This window comes from Schistocerca americana, chromosome 2 (assembly GCF_021461395.2).
Source record: "Schistocerca americana isolate TAMUIC-IGC-003095 chromosome 2, iqSchAmer2.1, whole genome shotgun sequence".
NCBI classification, from domain to species: domain Eukaryota; kingdom Metazoa; phylum Arthropoda; class Insecta; order Orthoptera; family Acrididae; genus Schistocerca; species Schistocerca americana.
The window spans coordinates 351,389,382-351,409,999 of NC_060120.1; the positions used below are offsets into that span (position 1 = coordinate 351,389,382).

Genomic DNA, 20,618 nt, shown 5'->3' on the forward strand with positions numbered 1-20,618 from the left:
CTTTACGTTCAATGATTGATCAATGTTTGTTGGTAATTGACCAGATCTTTGGTAATATGAGAGTCTCTTCTAGAGGTACAAGATCTGATGTTTTCTTCCCCCTTGAGTTTTCAGATTTATTTAATTATACGGCTGACAAATCAAATGCAATGCTTTGCACTATTCTCTACTTCCAAACAAATGAGACACTTCCATTAATATTGCCTAAAAATGAAGATGGGTGGAAACATTGTGTCTCTACAGTCAATCCCCGACTTCAAATTCCTCTTTATTACCTTTACACAAGGACAGCTTAGTTTTTAAGAAGGGTATTCATAAATCTGAAAACAGTTCTTATATATGTACCTTGTTCCCACACAAGCTGTGGCATCTGTAATCATCAGTATTTTGCATTATAGCTGCAGGTATTTTTATATGTGGTACCTTAATATGTACACGCATCAGTGTTTTGGTTGTTTTCACTTTGTGTTGAACAGTCTTCCCACCAACACACCACAAGCTTTATGAGTTGATTTTTCCGCACAGTCATTTCTGTACCCTAATATAGACGAGTCATTTTGCGTCCACGCAGCCACATTTCAACACCTGACCTACTGCCCAGGGAAAATGTGCATCAATGGCTTGCTTGTGCCATGAGTACGTGGAGTTCTTATCTAACCTTTAAAAAAACACTTACAACTTGTAATAGCTATAATTATTCATCTGCAAATGACTTCAGTACTGATGCTGTTGTTTAGTACACCACCCTCTGTCACCGTTAGAAGTATCTGCACTTATAGCCTTTACACCCTGTGATTCAGTTACATAATGCACTGGACAGTCGTCATGCTAAAAGCACATAGGCTGTCAAACATGCAGGGCAACATCCTTCAGTAGTACTGGTAGCTCCTGTCCCAAAAGCGTTCAATATTTGTTTCCATTCAATGTGCCATTGACAAAATAAGGACCAGTGAATTTGCTCCCCATGATGCCACACCATAGGTTAACCAACCAAGAAAGTTGATTGTCAACTTGCCATAACCAGTAGGGATTGTACACTCCAGTAATGCACATTATGCTGATTAATGCCACAATGGTTTGTAAAAGTAGACTCATCACAAAATAGTACCTTGGCAGAGAACGTGGGGGTTGTTTGCATTTGTTGACATGCCCACTCACACAGTGCTACCTGATTATGAAAATTGGTGTCAGGAAGTTCTCCATGGATTGACACGTGGTATCAATGATGCTTAGGACAATACAGTATTGTGACAATACTGTCTAAGGACATACGGGCACTTATCCAATAAACACTGTGCTAGTATTGTAATGTTTATATCCACCATCTGTTCTACATCTGCGTCATATGTGAACTCTGGTTGCAGTGTACTGCCTATTATTAAAGGTCGTAACTTGCGTACATGGCCATAGTGGCACATCGAGTAGTGTCCTGTTCGATTTGGGGAGGAATATAATGTTATGAAAGATGTTTCCAATTAGAAGTTATGAAATACTGGCCTGTCCTACCCCTGCAGCATGGAGGTGGAGTCCCATGTACCACTGGATATTCGAGGGCCATTGATTAGCATGTAGTAAATTACGATTGTGTAACCATTTCTATTCCTCCAATTACTGTACCATCTGTGGTGAAAGTAAGAAAATACTTCAGACAAAAAAGATGTAGATTTTGCCATAGAATCGTAGTCTGCAATGAAAAATGGTAAAGACTACAAAGTTGCCTCCCACCACCCACGCACAGGGTGGGGTGGTGGATCGAGTGTTATTTAAATAAAAATCAACAATCAGTAAAACAGCTTTTGAAAACAAGTAAGAAATCAAAAAACTTGTCGAATATTAAGGATAAAATGAGAATAACAGTTGATGTCAGCTAAAAATCTTTTAAACAGTTAATAAACTAAGCAATTTGTCAAACATTAACAGCTATTTGAAGTCAGCCAAGCTGCATATTAATGAGCAAAAGCTTAACATTTTTAAATGGAATTTTAAATATAATATCTTAAATGTTTGCTCTAAATTTGGTAACAACAATAGCAACACGCCTGTTATTGACATGAGTACAGAACCAGGAGAAGTTATAAGATACAGTTCAGTCCTGAGGCAGGCAGGGTAACATGACAGCAGCATGGATGGTGGAACTTGTCACCCACAGGTGTGCTGGTGGATGGGGCAGGTTCTGTAAAACATGAACTACAAGAGGCTAAGCACTAACCTTAGAAAACTAGTAACAGTGCACTGCTTTACAAACGGTGGCATATATTTCATTTTATTATCATTTAAGAGCCAAACATAAATAAATAAAAAACAAACATCTATACAATCAGCAAATATGGTGATAAGCAAGAAAGCACTTAACTGAGTAGCACTCTGATTACAGGAATGAAAAAAAACCAATAAGGCTTACATGCCTCCACAATTAATTGTAAAACAGTTACTTGTCCTAATTATGCAGCAGGAACAGGCATTACACACTATTTTGAAATGGAAGAAAAGTCACTGACTTCTAACATGTTTTCCAGTAAGAAACTACCCATAAGTAATGAATTGTGTAGCACTTACTAACGTAAACTTAGCTGTTTAAAATAGCTAAGCTACCAAACCACAGCTGTCAAACAAGGTTTACGAGGCTGCTTGTGACACCTACAATGGAAAAGTACATTCTTATATTAGGAGAATTTACCACAAAAAATCTCGAGGTGGGTCAACTATCAACCCCACCAAAATGTTTTACAAATACGTAATTAAAATGAAGTGTAAGGCAATCTGATTAAATTAGATTTACCGCACTAAAACGTTTTACAAATGTTTAAATGATTACAATGAAAAGGCACTCTGATTAAATTAGACATCACTGTATTTAAAAGGAAGAACAGCACACAGCTCAGCCCTCAACATGGTCTATGGTAAGCCACTCAAAATACAAACAATTTAAACAGGCATTTATGATTACCATAACTCGACTAGCTCTGAACACAGACCATGCAACTTAAATGCATTTCATGAACAGAGTTGCTTCCATTAAGGTACACTTCAGTTCTTTCAGAGTGAAACCCCATAAACAACAAGCACAGCAGACCTTCTGGAAAGGAGAAACTGGTCACAGCACTACAACTTTAAAACAAGGCACAGAAGCCACAGAAGGAATCTCACCAAAAATATTTGATGAACTGGTAATGAAGTGGCAGTCAAATCTCCACTCGCTTGGCACAAGCACATTTCCAGAGTCCTTTCATTACCACAGCCAACCAAAAACACCATCTCCACAGAATGTAGTCTGTGCTCTGCAAAAGCCATTTACTATCGCGTGATCGTAGGCTTTCACGGTGAATTAACTCTTTGTACTGTTCTCAGGTCTCCAGCCGGGTGCAGTCATTTTCAAACCACAATATTTCGACAGTGTTCCTTGCCGTTATCTTCAGGTGATACCAGCAGGTATCACCTGAAGATGATGGCAAGGAGGTATCACCTAAAGATGACGGCAAGGAACGCTGTTGAATATCGTGGTTTGAAAATGACTGCACCCAGCTGGAGACCCGAGAACAATACAAACATTTACTATCGCCTCGAGACAGTCAAGGTAAAGCGGCCTCACACCCTGCAAGAGCTCCTTCCAATTTGGCCTGCAAGTTCCAACTGTCAGTCTTTGTGCCAGTCAGAACTGCTCACATGGAGAACAACCAAAGAATGTGCCCTGCTGCCGTAATCTAACAATCGACTAATCAGTGTGAGCCGGCATGGCTCAAAGGCATATTATACTCAAGGTAGATCCTATTCTAAAATAAAAATATTGTATCTTCTACAGGTTGTTGCACGGAATAAGCTGTATCGCATGGTGGCATATTTCAATAAAAGTACAAATTTCATCAGTATTTACTGGTGAGGGACATTAATGGGCGACTTGAGGGACCAGAATTCAGGCTTGTGTGGATCTCAATATGTAACAAACTGAAGGAAAGGAAAAGCGTTCTTTGCCGTAATCCAAAAGAAATGTGGGCCTGCTGTGAATCATGTGGTTGGATTTTGTTTTGTAAGATGCAGTACAAGATATATGTTGATGAAAATGCAGTAGGCTAGCTAAGAGTGACAACAGTAGTCCACACGAGATTCATCATTGTCAGTTACAGTTATGTTGCTTATCTTCATTTCAGAGTACGGCCGTACGGACATTTGACAGTCTATATGATTCTGCTGATGCCTTGGAGATGTACACTGTATGTTTGGCAGTTACTGTGGTACCGTGAGCCGAGACTTGCTCATATTTCATGGAAATTGTACAGTTAACGATCAGTCATCTCTCAGCACTTCTGATACTCAGTGCAGAAGTGCTGACCACTTGATCAAAAGCCCCGACACAAGTTTTTGGTCAGGTTGTAAGCTATCCTAAGTAAAGCGTTCACTGCTACAGCTTATACACTGTCTTGAAGAATCAGATTGCGACTCAGAGTCTCTATTGATACATAAACTGTTCCTCTACAGCAAGAAATGTTCCAGAAGAGGCTTAAGCACATCCCTGTGATTAATTAATACATCTGTGATGTGTGTAGTCCCTACTAGCGGTGGTTACTAATTTCTAATGAGTCTTAACATAAGAGGTCAATGTATGAGGGCTGTTCGGGAGGAGGGGAAAGTTCAGTCGCAAAATGGAAACCACAGGCAAAATCTGATGAAGGTTTGCACAGATGTGTTGACCAGTGTCTCTAGTATGTTAGTAGTGTCACATCACTTGTCTCAGTTCTGAGCACACAGCGAGCAAATAAAGATGCCTAGAAAATAGTATGGGTGCCTGCTGGGAAATTTCACCCAATTTTATGCAGCCCCAATCTATATAACTATCATGCATTGCCTTCTTCACAACAGAGGCAATGAGAATGGCCCTGCAGCATTTTCGATGGGAAGTTTTTGATCACCCCATACAGCCCGGACTTGGCTATCTCTAATTTTCATCTCTGTTCAGATGATTCACTAGCTATGAAGCCAACATTTTTGCACAGACAGTAAGCTGCAGCCTAGCATAGAAAATGATCGAAAGCATCGGAGGCTGCCTTCTATGATGACGGTATCAGAAAGTTGGTACAACGCTATGACAGTTATCTAAGTCGGAGCGGCAACTATGTAGCGTAGTAGTTGGAAGATGTGGCTAACTGTTGCTGATAAAACAGTTTTCATGTCCACTGTGGTTTCCATTTTGTAACCGATCATTCCTTACTTTCAAATAGCCTCTGCATTTAGTAAGTGGAAAACAACTTTTGGAGAGAAAAAAGAAGGACTTTGCTTTATAGAACTGTACCAAGTGTTTTATTTTTCACAAAGCAAATTATACATCTACAACCTTGTCAGCCAGCATCTCCATCTATATAAATTACAGGATGAAATATGCCACCATGCGTGTTGTGCTTATCTGTTCTAGTGCCATTCAGGTGCATGACATATATTTCCAAACACGGTTCAAAATTACCCAAGTCATGATCTTCTGTATTTATAGCTAGCACACAGTAACTCCTTTTGTCTCTAAAAATCACTAAATCCAACAACACTGTGACACATATATCTCAGGCTCCTGCATGAGAACCACTGCAGGTGTGCTCAGAGGTCTGCCCCAGGATTCAATCTACACTATGTGATCAAAACTATTTGGACATGTGGCTGAAAATAACTTACAATTTCATGGTGCTCTCCATCGGCAATGCTGGAATTCAGTACGGTGTTTGCCCACCCTTAGCCTCGATGACAGCTTCCACTCTCGTAGGCACATCTGCAGTCAGGTGCTGGAAGGTTTCTTGGGGAATGGCAGCCCATTCTTCACGGATTGCTGCACTCAGGAGAGGTATCAATGTTGGTCAGTCAGGCCTGGCATGAAGTCGGCATTCCAAAGCATCCCAAAGGTGTTCTATAGGATTCATGTCAGTACTATGTGCAGCCCACTCCATTATAGAGATGTTATTGTCATGTAACCACTCCGCCGCAGGCCATGCATTATGAGCAGTTGCCATCCCCAAATTTCTCTTCAACAGTGGAAGCAAGAAAGTGCTTAAAACATCAATGTAGGCCTGCGCTGTGATAGTGCCTCACAAAACAACAAAGGGGTGTAAGCCCTCTCCACGAAAAACATGACCACACCATAACACCACCGCCAATGAATTTTACTGTTGGCACTACACACACTGGCAGATGACATTTACCAGCATTCGCCATACCCACACCCTACCATCGGATCGTCACATTGTGTACTGTGATTCATCACTCCACACAATATTTTTCCACTGTTCAATCATCCCATGTTTATGCTCTATACACCAAGTGAGGCATCGTTTGGCATTTACCGGCGCGATGTGTGGCTTATGAGCAGCCGCTTGACCATGAAATCCAAGTTTTCTCACCTCCCACCTAACCATCATACTTGCAGCAGATCCTGATGCAGTTTGGAATTCCTGTGTGATGGTCTGGACAGAAGTCTGCCTATTACACATTACAACCCCCTTCAACTGTCGGTGGTCTCTGTCAGTCAACAGATGAGGTCGGCCTGTTTGCTTTTGTGCTGTACGTGTCCCTACATATTTCCACTTCACTATTGCATTGGGAATAGTGGACCTAGGGATGTTTAGGAGTGTGGAAATCTTGGTACTGACATATGACACCCAATCACTTAACCATGTTCCAAGTCCTTGAGTTGTGCGGAGCACCCCATTCTGCTCTCTCACAAAGTCTAAAGACTACTGAGGTCGCTGATATGGAGTACCTGGCGGTAGATGGCAGCACAATGCACCTAGTATGAAAAACATATGTTTTTGAGGGTTTCTGGATACTTTTGATCGCATAGTGTATATTAAACTTATTTACATTATTTGTGGAACAAACTGCAGTTTAGTGAGCATCTTAGTGTACTGGTTTGCATTTGGATTCTGCTACTACTAAATCGTGATATTTCACTAAATTATAGACAGTTTCAGGGAGGAGGAAACAAAGTAAAATTTCATGGGTTGAGAGAGTATGTGACATTACTGCAGTGATTACAGAATGGAGTCAGATTTATGAAGAACTTGGCAGTGTCAGCGCATTTATGAGTATGACGTTGTGCCCTGTCTTGTGTCTAAGCATGCAGTGATGTAATACATGGCATAACAAATGTGCTTGATAATGGTTCACTACCAGAATTAACTAACAGCATGATTTTAATGAAGCACAATACAGCCTGCAGTGGACAATGTATCCTTTTATTTCTTATGACTTACACATCGCCGATGCTGTGTATGTGAACGAAGTTACACTGACATCCGAGTATGTCTTGTAGGTGTTGCATATTTTTTGTCAGGTAGTGTCTATAATGAATCGTGTAACAAAAAATAGCTATAGGAATCTTTATACAGAACCTCAGAAATACATCCAGCCCATCTCTGATTTTAGAGTTTGAAATACGAGACGAATATGTGTCACACCAAAGGTTCTGGCTGCATTGTATAAGTTAAAATTACTGGTCCTCTTAAGTAAACAACAAAATGTCATACTAGCAGGTGTGTAAATAAGTATTGGAGGAGATCTGTAAAGTGTAATGTAAAATTTTATCCAGTGTTAAGTTGTTGAATTATCACTGTTTTTGGAGGAAAACGATAAAAACTACTCAAAATGGTACCAAAACATATAAATAATACTTCTTTACAGGAAACTAACTAAATCAGGGTTTTTGTACACTAATATGACCTAGTTTCTACCATAGAAGTAAGAATACAATTTGATGTTAGATTTATGTCCACTCAGATGTTTAATCAGATGCTTCATCAATTTCACAATGTAGCTCAAGTCAAATTTGTTTTATATTTCAGGACAGATGCTCTCATTCAGGCCACAATTCGCAGAAAATTTAAACACTGCACGGTCCTGACCATAGCTCACAGACTTAACACGATTATGGATTCAGATAAAGTTCTCGTAATGGATGCTGGAACGATGGTTGTAAGTTGCACTATGTTCATTCAGCAAGTTCTTGTGATTAATAAGTATCTCAAAAATTATGGTCTCATAAATTCGTTTAATAAAAGTAGTGTCTCCTAAGTTCCTTCAGTATGTACTTATTTTCAAAACCTGCCAAGTAAAAACGTATGTTGTGTTAAATATATCATCTTCAAGAATGCTCCTTAATTTGAATATCGGAAGCAAGTCATCATTTGCTTTGGGCCTTTGCCCCACTACAAAGTGGGGTCAGCCTTGTCACTATGGAATTGGTGATGATAGCATCGGAGGGTGGCTGGAAGCCCTTTCTGTCGCCACCCTGTACCTCCCCGGGGCAGAAGTAGTATACCCGAGCTGTCTGCGGCTAGTGTAAGCCATGAAATAGTGCAAATGTTTTCAAATGTGTGTGAGCCATGTAACTGAGGCGGGACATGGGGACCAGCCCAGTATTCACCTAGTGAGATGTGAGAAACCACATCCAGGCAGGCTGGCACACTGGCCCTCATCGTTAATCCACCGGGTGGATTCGATCTGGGGCTGGCGCACCTACCCGAGTCCAGGAAGTAGCACCTTAGCAGCCTCGGCTATCCTGGCGGGTTGAATATCAGAAGCAAGTGAATCACACAAATGAATTTTAGAGGTTGAGGTATCTTTATGCCCTGCAAGACTGCACACAAATTTATGTTACCCATGAGTTGTTCATGGAGCAGAATCTAAGAAAGAGAGAAAATTTTCTCTGACTATAGAATATGACATTATTACATGTAGAAAGCATGTAATATTACCTGGCTGTTTATTACCACATAGAAGAGGTGGAACAGGGAGCTCAAGAGAAGGTGGTTTCCAAACCTACATCCTGCAGTCCTGAGAAGTAATTCCCACATAAATGGGTTTCCTTAAATTACCTAATGTGGATGCCATCATAGTTGCTTCATACACATACAGCTGTTTCCACCTTGCAACTTTTTCAACTCAGTTAGTGGACCATGTGTTGCATTCACCTGGAAGAATTACATTTTTTGGATTTGATACGACATTACTATAAGAACAAAATTTTAGATCTTTTTTACTGTCAGAAACTGGGTAGTTGCATTTTTAAAATATGATCTTTCAATCTTATAAATGTTGCCTCACTCTGCTCACTTTTATATAATGCCTAATGTAGGTGTCATAACGTAATGTCAGCCACAGCAACTTGCGTGTGAGCAATTATGTAATGGCTAACCAAAAAGACATTTCCCACCAATATAATCTTCATCATCAGCTATATGCCATCCACTGCACAGTTGTGTTACTCCTGCATGTTTTCTGATGCCATCTGCACATCTGCCAATTATGACCTGGTTACATTTGTCACCACCTTAATATTGCTTCCATTATGGGTTTTAATATGACCAGGTTAAATAAACAAATCGAGCAGTAAATAATGATGGCTTTGAGCACACTAATGTTTAGTTACATCTTGCTTATTAATTTCAACATGTGTCTTCCCAATTTTTGCTCAATAATCTACAGTATTTGTATGCTTTTACATATTTTCAGAGACTTTCTTAGAAAATGAGTCATAGAGTATAAAACATTGTACAAATCAAATATCTCTTCCAGGAATATGACCATCCACATATACTTTTGAGAAATCCAACTGGCTTCCTGTCAAAACTTGTACAAGAAACAGGAAATGCCATGGCTGAACAGTTAAGAAATGTCGCAAAGCAGGTAAGTCTTTTAAAAGGGATTGTTCATTCTAATTACTCTTAATATTCTTGGAACCCAGACAAGTAAATGTATTTCCTTTGTTTTACAGAGCTACAGTGAATTACATGGACTGCAAGAAGGTCTCGTGGAAGGGCAAACAACAAAGTTGTGAATTACCATTGAAGCAAGAGTGTGCCTTAATTACTGTACCATGATTAAGAGCAGCTGTTAAAGAGTGGATCAAAGCCAGTGGACTCAGATACTTTTGGAGATCTTAGAAAGAATTGCTACTACTAAGGTCATCAAAGATGCTACAGCAGATTGTATAAATGACAGATGTGTTATTTCAATAAGCAGCTAGTAGCACCAATGTAATTTTCAGTGTGGATTTGATATGAATAAATTCAAAATATTGTTTGACAAATAAAACATGTAAATATTCGTAAGGAAAAAAAAGTAAACAACCACGTTATGCATAAACAAGGATACAAGCAACAGACATATATTTTTGCAGATAGTCATGGGAGAGGAGTTACGGAAATTATGAGAAGAAATCACCCAGACCTTAATGTAACAGGCATCATCAAACCAGGCGCGCCATTACGCGAAATTCTGAAAAACAGTGACAACATATTAACGACGGGTAACAGCTGCATCATAATAGGAGGCGCAAATGATGTTTACTGTAATGAAACTTGGCGTGCAACGAGAATCCTAAAGGAAACAATCAAAAGGATGCCTCGAGTGCATTTCTACATTGTTAGTATCCCCAGGAGGCACGATCTGATGGAAAACTCGTGCGTAAACATCGAGATTGTTACAGCAAACAGGCTATTTGAGAAAATATGTAGAGGTTTCCAGAATACGACTTTCGTGGAGATAAACAGTGTTCAAAGACAGCACTTCACAAGACATGGTCTCCACATGAACATAAAAGGGAAAAAGATTATTAGTGCCGAAATACTTAAATTTATTAATGAGTCATCTGTAATGGAAGTGTCTCCAATCCCAATTCCGCCAAAACAAGAGTTGTCTGTAACAGTGGAACCATCATTATCTGCAGTAGAGCTACAACAAACACCAGTAGCAGCAGCAAAGGCTCAGATATTCTCACCAGCAGTGTCAGATAAACCAATAGCAGCAGAATCACCACAATCATCAGCAGAGCTGTCGTCATCAGCAACAGCATCCAGAACAGCAGACCCCATAATACTACCTCAAGGCAATGAAAATGCATGTGAGGAAAACATACAAAGGTCATTAGCCGCAGCAGCTAACAAAGAAGGGCAGTCACCAAGTCGGGGAGCACAGGAGCCACCAGCAACAGCAACCACACAGAAGAGGTGCCTGAGGCCTGGGAGATCAACAGCAGAAGCAGCTTCCAATCAAGACAGATGCCTGAGAACTAGGAGACCTGCTACACTAAGTGAGAACTTTTTATGGTACCGAGTAAGCAGAAAGAGAACATGGAAAAAGATGTAAGTAAAACTGTCCATCTTAAATTCCAGTGTGACAATAGTGAGAGGAATATAAACACCGGACAAAGATACGATCCAGGTTTAATGACACAAACCGAAAAAAATCACTGCATAGTACCAGAAGCAAAGGGAGAAAGTGAAGTGCTTAGTATATGACAGGAAGGGGAACTATTACATTTAAAGCCAACTGTTAGAATACTTCACCAAAATGTTCAATACATAAACAATAAAACAGAGGAACTAGAGGTAATATTACAGGAGTATAGGCCAAACATTCTAGTAGTTACAGAACATGGGCTAAAAGAAAATCACATAGGAATTTACAACTTGAAGAATTATGTGAAAGTAGCCAGTTTTTGCAGAACTTCCTATAAAGATGGTGGGGTTGCCATTTTTTCTAACTATAAATCAACTAAAGCCGTAAATATAACAAAATATGCTATAGAATTGAGCTTTGAAGCTACAGCACTGGAAACTAAAATTGCTGGGAATTTATGTTGTGTATTAGGTTTGTATCGATCACCAAATGGTATAATTAAAACCTTCTTTGAACAGCTGGAAGATATAATCCAACACCTCTCAAAAACATATGCTTATTTGATCATTATAGGAGATCTGAACATAGACACGAGTAAAAATACAGACAATACTAAGACCCTACTGGACTTATTGTGCATATACAATCTAAAAATAAAAAATAGATAAACCAACCAGAGTAACAAAGCATAGTGAAACTATTATTGATCATGTAATAACAAATATTCCTACATGCTATTGTGACACACAGGTAATAAACTCCACATTAGCAGACCATTTTGCAATCATGATAGACATAAATATAAAGACTAGTGATTCAGTGCAGAAGATATGGGAGATGAGAAGACAGAACTACCCACATAACATAAATCTGCTAAAAAAGATGTTAGAGGCAGAAAACTGGGAAACAATAAATGCAGCTAAAGATGCAAACACCAAATGGAACCAGTTTTATTCTTTATTCAATTATCATTATGATGTTACATGTCCTGTTAGTAAAAGGCTTGTCAAACAGCAACAAAAAAAGAAAAGCTGGGTGACTGGAGAAGTAATCCATGCCATAAATAATCTGAGAGTGTATTATGACCTCTCCAAACAAAAAAATAATGAGGCCTACAACACACTGTATAAAATAAAAAAGAAAGAGTACTGTAGTTTTATCAGAGAAACTAAAGCATCATTCATCAGGATGTCTATAGATAAGGGAAAGAAATACTCAAAAGGTTTATGGTCGTTCATTAATGGAGAGAGAGGAAAAGTAACAAATCGGGCAGAGGACATCTGCCCACTGATGAGTGGGAAAAGCAACGCAAACCCTCTAGAAATAGCCAATACTTTTAACAGATATTATATTACTGTAGCAGACGAATTAATAAGTCAAAATAAAACAAATGCAGTAAGTAAATTGTTAAACCCCCCACATACAAATCATACTATGGTTTTCATACCTACAACAGATGCAGAAGTGTCAAACCTAATAAAACAACTTAAAATTAAACACTCTTCTGGCTAGGATGGTGTTACATCACATCTCATAAAGGAATGCAGAGAATGTATATTAAAACCATTGACACACATGCTGAATGCTGCGATAGAAGAAGGTATATTTCCAGATTCACTGAAAGTAAGTAAAGTGAAGCCAATATTTAAGAAAGGGAACAGGGATGAATTAGGAAATTAGAGGCCAATATCATTGATCTCAACATTTGCTAAAATCTATCAAATGGTAATAAAGAATAGAATTGTAAGTTTTATAACAAAGTTCAGTATACTGCATTCATCACAACATGGTTTCAGAGAAGGTAAGTCAACAAAAACAGCATCAACAGATATAATTGAGCACATTCTTAATTTACTTGACAGGCAACAAAAGACTTGTGGGATTTTTATGGACCTATCTAAGGCATTTGATTGTGTGAACCACTCAAAATTAATGATGAAATTATATCAGTATGGAATTAGAGGAAAATGCTATGACATACTTAAATCATACATTACAAATAGGAAACAATGCACAGAAATCAGACATACTAGTGGGGGAAATATAACAAACTACATATCAGAATTACAAACAGTTAAATACGGTGTGCCGCAAGGATCTGTGCTTGGGCCAATACTATTTATACTCTACATAAATGACTTCCCTAGCTATATAAATCACAAACTTATAATGTATGCTGATGACACAACAATCATTTGCACAGCTGACACAAAGGAGGAGCTTGAGAGGGAAGCACTCCTGACTATTGAAAATGCAAATAAATATTTAACACAAAACAACCTGTTTATGAATCAGTCTAAAACAATGAATGTAGTATTTCAGACCAAGCATAGTGAAAATTATAATATAAATGTTAATATAAATGGAAAGTCTATTAAAGAAGTAACCAGCACAAATTTTCTAGGAACTATAATAGACAAACATTTGGCATGGGGGGGAGCACATAGATGCACTGTGTAAAAAGATAAACAAACAGATCTTCATCATGCATAAAACAGCTAAGACTGTGGAAGATAAAGTCCTCAGATCAATGTATTATGGACTTGTCTTCCCACATTTGTCTTATTCAGTTCATATTTGGGGAAATGCACAAGCTGGCTACCTAAAAAGAATATTCACAATTCAGAGAAGGGCAGTGAGATGCATTGCAAAAATACCACCAAGACAGACCTGCAGGCAAGCTTTTGTACACTATAATATTATGACAGTATATTCACTGTATATATACCAAAGCATAATGGTGGTAAGGTCAAGTGATAAACACCTCCTGAATAAAGATGTACACAAACACGGTACAAGAGGAAATGAAAATTACTACATGATAAACAGAAATCTAAAACTGTCTATGACTGCCCCAGAAGAAGCAGGCAAAAGGTTTTTTAATAAACTCCCCAAAATCATTAAAAAAGAAACAGATCTAAAATGTTTTAAAAATCATTTGAAACTATATCTCACAGAGAAATGTGTATACAGTTTGAGTGAATACTAAGATGGTGTTTAAATATATCATTACTGAAATGTACTTGTAAAAATTATCATTTCTGTATGTTTTTTTGATTTGTGTGTTCGTATAATGTGAAATATGTAAAACCTTTGTATGATTATGGACTATTTCTGTTTAATCATTTGTTTCATTTATATATATATTGAAATCAAGTTTGATGTTAAAAGGCTGTTGTGTGACACACCCAATACTCTCAGCTGGATTTTCAGCTGGAGTCCATGGGCAAAGAATAAATAAATAAATAAATAAATATGTTCCAGATGTACCAGGTTCTGCATGTACTGAATGGTTTCCTTGGAGCCAAATGTTTCATGATAAAATCTCCAGGTACAATGGTGTAGTAATTAACATTCAGAGGCTAATGTATACTATATTCTCTACACGATCTCACATTTTATATACCAAAGATAAGTAATACTTCATTCATAAGTGAATTGCTATAATATAGATTAGAGAAAACATAAAATGTGATGACATAGTCATAATAGAAAAACACAAGATGTGAAGAGAAAGTGAAATTAGATACACGTACAGTGATGACAATGGTACCAGCAGGTGGAATTTTGAGTAAAAAGTTGTGGAATTTTGAGTAAAAAGTTGTATTTGATGGTTTACACAAGAGATCAATGTATTAAATTTTATCAATTAATTGTGTGTCAAAACTTTTTAAATTGAATCTCTTTTGTCAAGATTTGTTCAAAAAGTAGTATTTGTATTGTTTGTGCAAGAAACTGATTTACTTAATTTTATCAGTTAATTGAGTGACAAATAGTTTAAACCAAATATGTGGGTAAATTTTGTGTAAAAAGTAGCACCTGACTGTATCAAAAAATGATGTACAAAATTTTGTCAGTTAATTGTGTGACAAAAGTATTCAAATCTCTTTGGATAAATTTTGTGCAAAATGTAGCACTTAACTGTTTTTATAAAAAGCTGATCTATGAAATTTTATCAATTAATTGTTTGGCAAAACTATTTAAATTAAACCCCTTGCATAAGAAATATTTAGCTGTTATTTGTACCTCATCCAATCATCAAAAATACTCATAGTTTCATAATTGTTTAAGCAGTTGTAACACATATTTGATAAACGGATTACAATTGTTGAAAAGTGGAAGTAGGCAACTTTTTGTATTAAGCTAACTGTATACATAAGATACATACAGAAGCCTGTTTTGTTGATATTCCCATTTCATCCATATCACAATTGCATGTTACTAGAGATTACTGCCACTAAACTGAGATGAACAACTACACTAGTCTTAACTGACTGTGACACAATCGATTTTCACAAGACTAATCCAGGAGGTGCAGAAATTTTTTCAAATATGTTCAGTCCATAATCATAAAAAACTGTCCTCACCATATTAAATTCAAGAAAATTCCTCGTATCTGGTGAGAATAAAAAGATACAATTGTGAACAACATTTTAAATTACAGAAACACAAATATTCAAGTGTGATACAGAGTATGTTTTTCATAAATCGCAAAATTAAGAAGACATATCCAAATTTAGACAGGCAGACGCATCTGAATTCAACAGTTCTCCCATAATTTCCTTCAGGATTTTCCACACTCCTTGTACAGAAGACCTACAGTATTATCTATTGCTCCATTTCTATGTCTGTACTTTGACATTTAGTTTCAAACCGACTGATGCACTGTTCTCTCTTAATGTTTTGGGCAGTCCTCCTTAGATGTGGTTCTTGTTCATTCTGGCACAGTCTTCATAGGATCAATTTGATAGGTGTCTTGCTGTTTTTATGTAACTATTGTATCTGTTATTTTATGTACCACACTTTTTGAAAGCCAGCAACTGTGACATTAATGATTTAAATAATAAAACACTGCTTTAGTTACCTTTTTCCATGCATAGCACGACCCATTTGAAGACTTTATTTCCATTTTAAAGTGCAACCTTTAATATTGGTGTAGTAAAGAGAATGCAGAATGGCACATGCACACAGGCATCACTTAAAATAACAATGTAAATAGCTGAACTTCAAAATGGGAATAAGTTTCGGAAACGCATCATACTACACGTGAAAAACATAACTGGTACAGTGTTATATTATTTACTAAATATTTTTGTATTTTGCAGCTGTGCATTGACATAAGCTGTTTGTGACACATGAACAATTATGTGAGACCAGTACTCGAACCCAGATTTCCCACTTATCGCTAGTGGTTGTCTTAACAACTTTGGCTATCCTAGCACACCTCCAGGGCCGAACCAGACTTCAACACCTGATGTCACCGTATAGTTGCAGAATGTGAAACGATTTTGTAATGTTTATCACAGCTATAATTGGCCATGACTCCGACTCTTCCTTGAGATATGCATGCATGTTTGAAGGATATTGTGTTGTGAAGATTGAGACATTACAAAAAATACAGACATTGTACCCATCAATGTTATATTATTTAAATCATACTATACTTCACTATCACTTCTAAGTATTTCATGAGCATTCTCTTAGAAACTTGAGATCAATGTTACATATATGCATATGTTTTCCTTCCTCATATTTTCATTTTATGTGCCTATTTCCTCACTGTCATTCTTTTAATATTGATTTGCTGTGATCTTCAGCAAAACATATCTTGCCTGCATTGTTCACCAAGTTTCCAAACATGTAAGTTAAACACTTATCCTGTCTGGATTATGCATATAAATAATCAGAAGAATTCTGGAGGGTAGTTAGTCTTGGCAAGGACTTGCTGACTGATTGCTGACTGTTGATACTTTAACCAGAATGTACAACAAAACTTACGAAATATCTTAACTAATTTATAGCCATTTTTCAGTCAAGCCCATGCGTTGAGCAGTCTTACTTAAAATACACAGCCAAAAATTAAATAACTTAGAAGAAAAATATACATAAAGGAATCTTAAACTTTTAATTTTATATTAAGGTAATGATTGACCTTTCACAAGCACAGTGCAAAATATGTCTTCAGATTTCAGAAGGAAACAGATTAGCTAATATTAGCAAAGGGTACCTGCAAAACTAGCATATCCCTAGTGTAAACAAGTTTGTCTTACAGGGAAACACTAGTGCACAGCATCTGTATATGCCATCTGTGAGATATGAACTAGCACTAAAATCTAAGATTACGCCACCAAAAGCATTACATTTTGAAATACAGTGATTCTTGACTCGCTAGTTTGGAAAATTAATTTGAGAATAAAGCTGCCAGCGAAACTGTATTCACCAGCAAATGATGACACAAATACAAAAGAGCTGAAATAATATGTAAAATGGAAACATCACCAGGCTGGGGGTAATCCATGTCCCCGGTATATCCTTTCTTTGAGGAGTGCTAGTTCTGCAAGGTTCGCAGGGGAGCTTCTGTGAAGTTTGGAAGGTAGGAGACGAGGTACTAGCAGAATTGAGGCTGTGGGGGCGGGTCGTGAGTTGTGCTTTGGTAGCTCAGATGGTAGAGCATTTGTCCGCAAAAGGCAAAGGTCCTGAGTTTGAGTCTCGGTCCAGCAGATATTTTTAAATTTGTCCCTAGGTGGATGCTTCTGCCTTACCATGCTATCAATAAATTGGACATCCATGACAACTCACCTGACTGGGTCACACTGGACAAAGTGCCTAGACCATACCAGATAGGGTACATGCACATTGTCTAGGTGGGCAGAGAGTTGGCAACCTGTATAACTGCTCTTTGGAAAAAGCAGTGATGTGACATGTCACCAGCCTATGAAACGAGTCTATGCAAATAGCAGATATGTTTCAAAGCAAATTGAATGTTGCTGTTACCTGTGCTAGTATGTAACAAGCCTCTTGAATGCTTAATGTGCCTCAGCAGTCTTGCAGCAAAGTCACATTACTTCGAATTATGAAGCAATTCTCTTCTTTTTTCTTGTTTCATTGATGAGAAACATAAATCTGTAACAAACAAAAAACATACATTTTACGCTTCCATTGTGTTGCTCACTTGGTATAAGGGTGGCTCCATCTAGTAGCCTGAAACAAGAAACAGATGTCTCGTACCAGAAAGAGGTAGGTCTACCTCAATTCTTGCTCAAGAATGTCCTCAATCTTCTCCTTCCTTCCTCTTCTCCTTTGTTACCCACCTACTTTGCCCTATCTCCTTCTCTTCTATTTTGCCCTTCCCCATTTTTTCACCTACTCTTCTCCTTTGTTCCCCACCTACTTTGCCCTATCTCCTTCTCTTCTCTTTTGCCCTTCCCCATTTTTTCACCTATACTAAGACTGAACACCACAGAAACAGTGTCCAGTGCAAGCCTGGCTGTCATATCTTAGTTAAACCATTTCCTTAAAGAGTCATAAGGACATACTTCTCTCTGTTCATTAATTATACTGAAATAGCTTTCACATCACAATTTTTGAGCTCATCCAAGTATTTCAAAACACAGTCAAAGTAAAGAGTTCAACATGATAAAGCTGCTTGACATATTTTATGCATCTGTAGCTATTAATTATTCAAACTGCTAAAAACAGTTTTGGATATCATGTGTTGACATTGAAGAATATTCTGCACACAATAATGATAAATATTAATCACCTATAATGATAAATATTGATTATATTTGTACGTTTGTTGCCCCCTTGAATCATGGACTCTGCCGACATGGGATGGTTAGAGTGCCTCAGCGATATAGATAGCCGTACCAAAGGTGCAGCCACAATGGAGGTGTATCTTTGGAGAGACCAGACAAACAACTGGTTCCTGAAGAATGACAGCAAGCTTTTCAATAGTTGCAAGGACAATTGTCTGGATGATTGAAGGCTCTGGCCTCGTAATGTTAGCCAACATGACCTTGCTGTGCCATTTTTGTGAGTGGCTGAAAGCAAGGGGAATCTGCAGCCATTGGTTTTTCCCAAAGGCAAGCAACTTTTCTGTGTGGTTAAATGATGATGGTATCCTTTCAGATAAAATATTACAGATATAACATAATCCCTTATTTGGATATTCGGGCTGGGGCAACTCATGTGGATATTGTAGTGAGGAAAAACAAAACTGACATTTTACGGGTCATATGTGGAAAAGGTAGGGAGTACACGATTATATATACAAAATTCAGCAGGGATAATTCAGGAGTTAGTCTAATAATAAATAAGACAATAGGAATGCAGGTAAAGTATTATGAACAGCATAGTGAATGCATTCATGTAGCCAAGGCAGCCTCAAATCCAACAGACACCACTGTAGTATAATTTTATACACTAATTAGTTATGAGATGATAAAGAATCTGGAAGAATGTTTGATGAGGTAAAAGAAATTATTCAGATAGATAGGGGAGAGAATAATTTAATTACGATGGGACACTGGTATTCAGTAGTAGGGAAAGGAATAGAAGGAATAATAGTAAGAGAATATGGACTACAGAGAAGTAAACGAAAGAGAAAGCTGCCTGGTATAATGTTGCATTGTAATGTAATCAAGGCTAACACTTGATTGAAGAATCACTTAAGACAGCTGTATACAGGGTGAGTCACCTAACGTTACCGCTGGATATATTTCGTAAACCACATCAAATACTGACGAATCGACTCCACAGACCTAACGTGAGGAGAGGGGCTAGTGTAATTGGTTAATACAAACCATAAAAAAATGCACGGAAGTTTTTTTAACACAAACCTACGTTTTTTTAAAATGGAACCCCGTTAGTTTTGTTAGCACATCTGAACATATAAACAAATACGTAATCAGAGCCGTTTGTTGCACTGTAAAATGCTAATTACATCCGGAGATATTGTAACCTAAAATTGACGCTTGAGTACCACTCCTCCGCTGTTTGATCGTGTGTATCGGAGAGCACCGAATTACGTAGGGATCCAAAGGGAACGGTGATGGACCTTACGTACAGAAGAGACTGGAACAGCACATTACGTCCACATGCTAACACCTTTTTATTGGTCTTTTTCACTGACGCACATGTACATTACCATGAGGGGTGAGGTACATGTACACACGTGGTTTCCGTTTTCAATTACGGAGTGGAATAGAGTGTGTCCCGACATGTCAAGCCAACAGATGTTCAATGTGGTGGCCATCACTTGCTGCACACAACTGCAATCTCCGGCGTAATGAATGTTGTACACGCCGCAGTACATCTGGTGTAATGTCGCCGCAGGCTGCCACAATACGTTGTTTCATATCCTCTGGGGTTGTAGGCACATCACGGTACATATTCTCCTTTAACGTACCCCACAGAAAGAAGTCCAGAGGTGTAAGATCAGGAGAACGGGCTGGCCAATTTATGCGTCCTCCACGTCCTATGAAACGCCCGTCGTACGTGTACCTCACCCCTCATGGTAATGTACACGTGCGTCAGTGAAAAAGACCAATAAAAAGGTGTTAGCATGTGGACGTAATGTGCTGTTCCAGTCTCTTCTGTACGTAAGGTCCATCACCGTTCCCTTTGAATCCCTACGTAATTCGGTGCTCTCCGATACACACGATCAAACAGCGGAGGAGTGGTAC

The 20,618-nt window shown here is 38.0% G+C and overlaps 2 protein-coding genes across 2 annotated transcripts in view; both read left to right on the forward strand.

Annotated features, from left to right (window-relative positions):
• LOC124590915 (ATP-binding cassette sub-family C member 4-like) overlaps window positions 1-10,065 on the forward strand; it is a 386,521-nt gene extending 376,456 nt beyond the window's left edge. Inside the window, exons 25-27 of the mRNA XM_047131684.1 lie at window positions 7,815-7,944; window positions 9,547-9,657; window positions 9,746-10,065. Coding sequence (XP_046987640.1) covers window positions 7,815-7,944; window positions 9,547-9,657; window positions 9,746-9,808 — 304 coding nt within the window. The 3' untranslated portion in view covers window positions 9,809-10,065. The remainder of the gene's footprint in view (window positions 1-7,814; window positions 7,945-9,546; window positions 9,658-9,745) is intronic.
• Window positions 10,066-12,937: 2,872 nt separating this feature from the next.
• Window positions 12,938-20,618, forward strand: part of LOC124594006 (ATP-binding cassette sub-family C member 3-like) — a 71,695-nt gene continuing 64,014 nt past the window's right edge. The window contains exon 1 of the mRNA XM_047132358.1: window positions 12,938-12,952. Within this exon, the coding sequence (XP_046988314.1) occupies window positions 12,938-12,952 (15 nt within the window). The remainder of the gene's footprint in view (window positions 12,953-20,618) is intronic.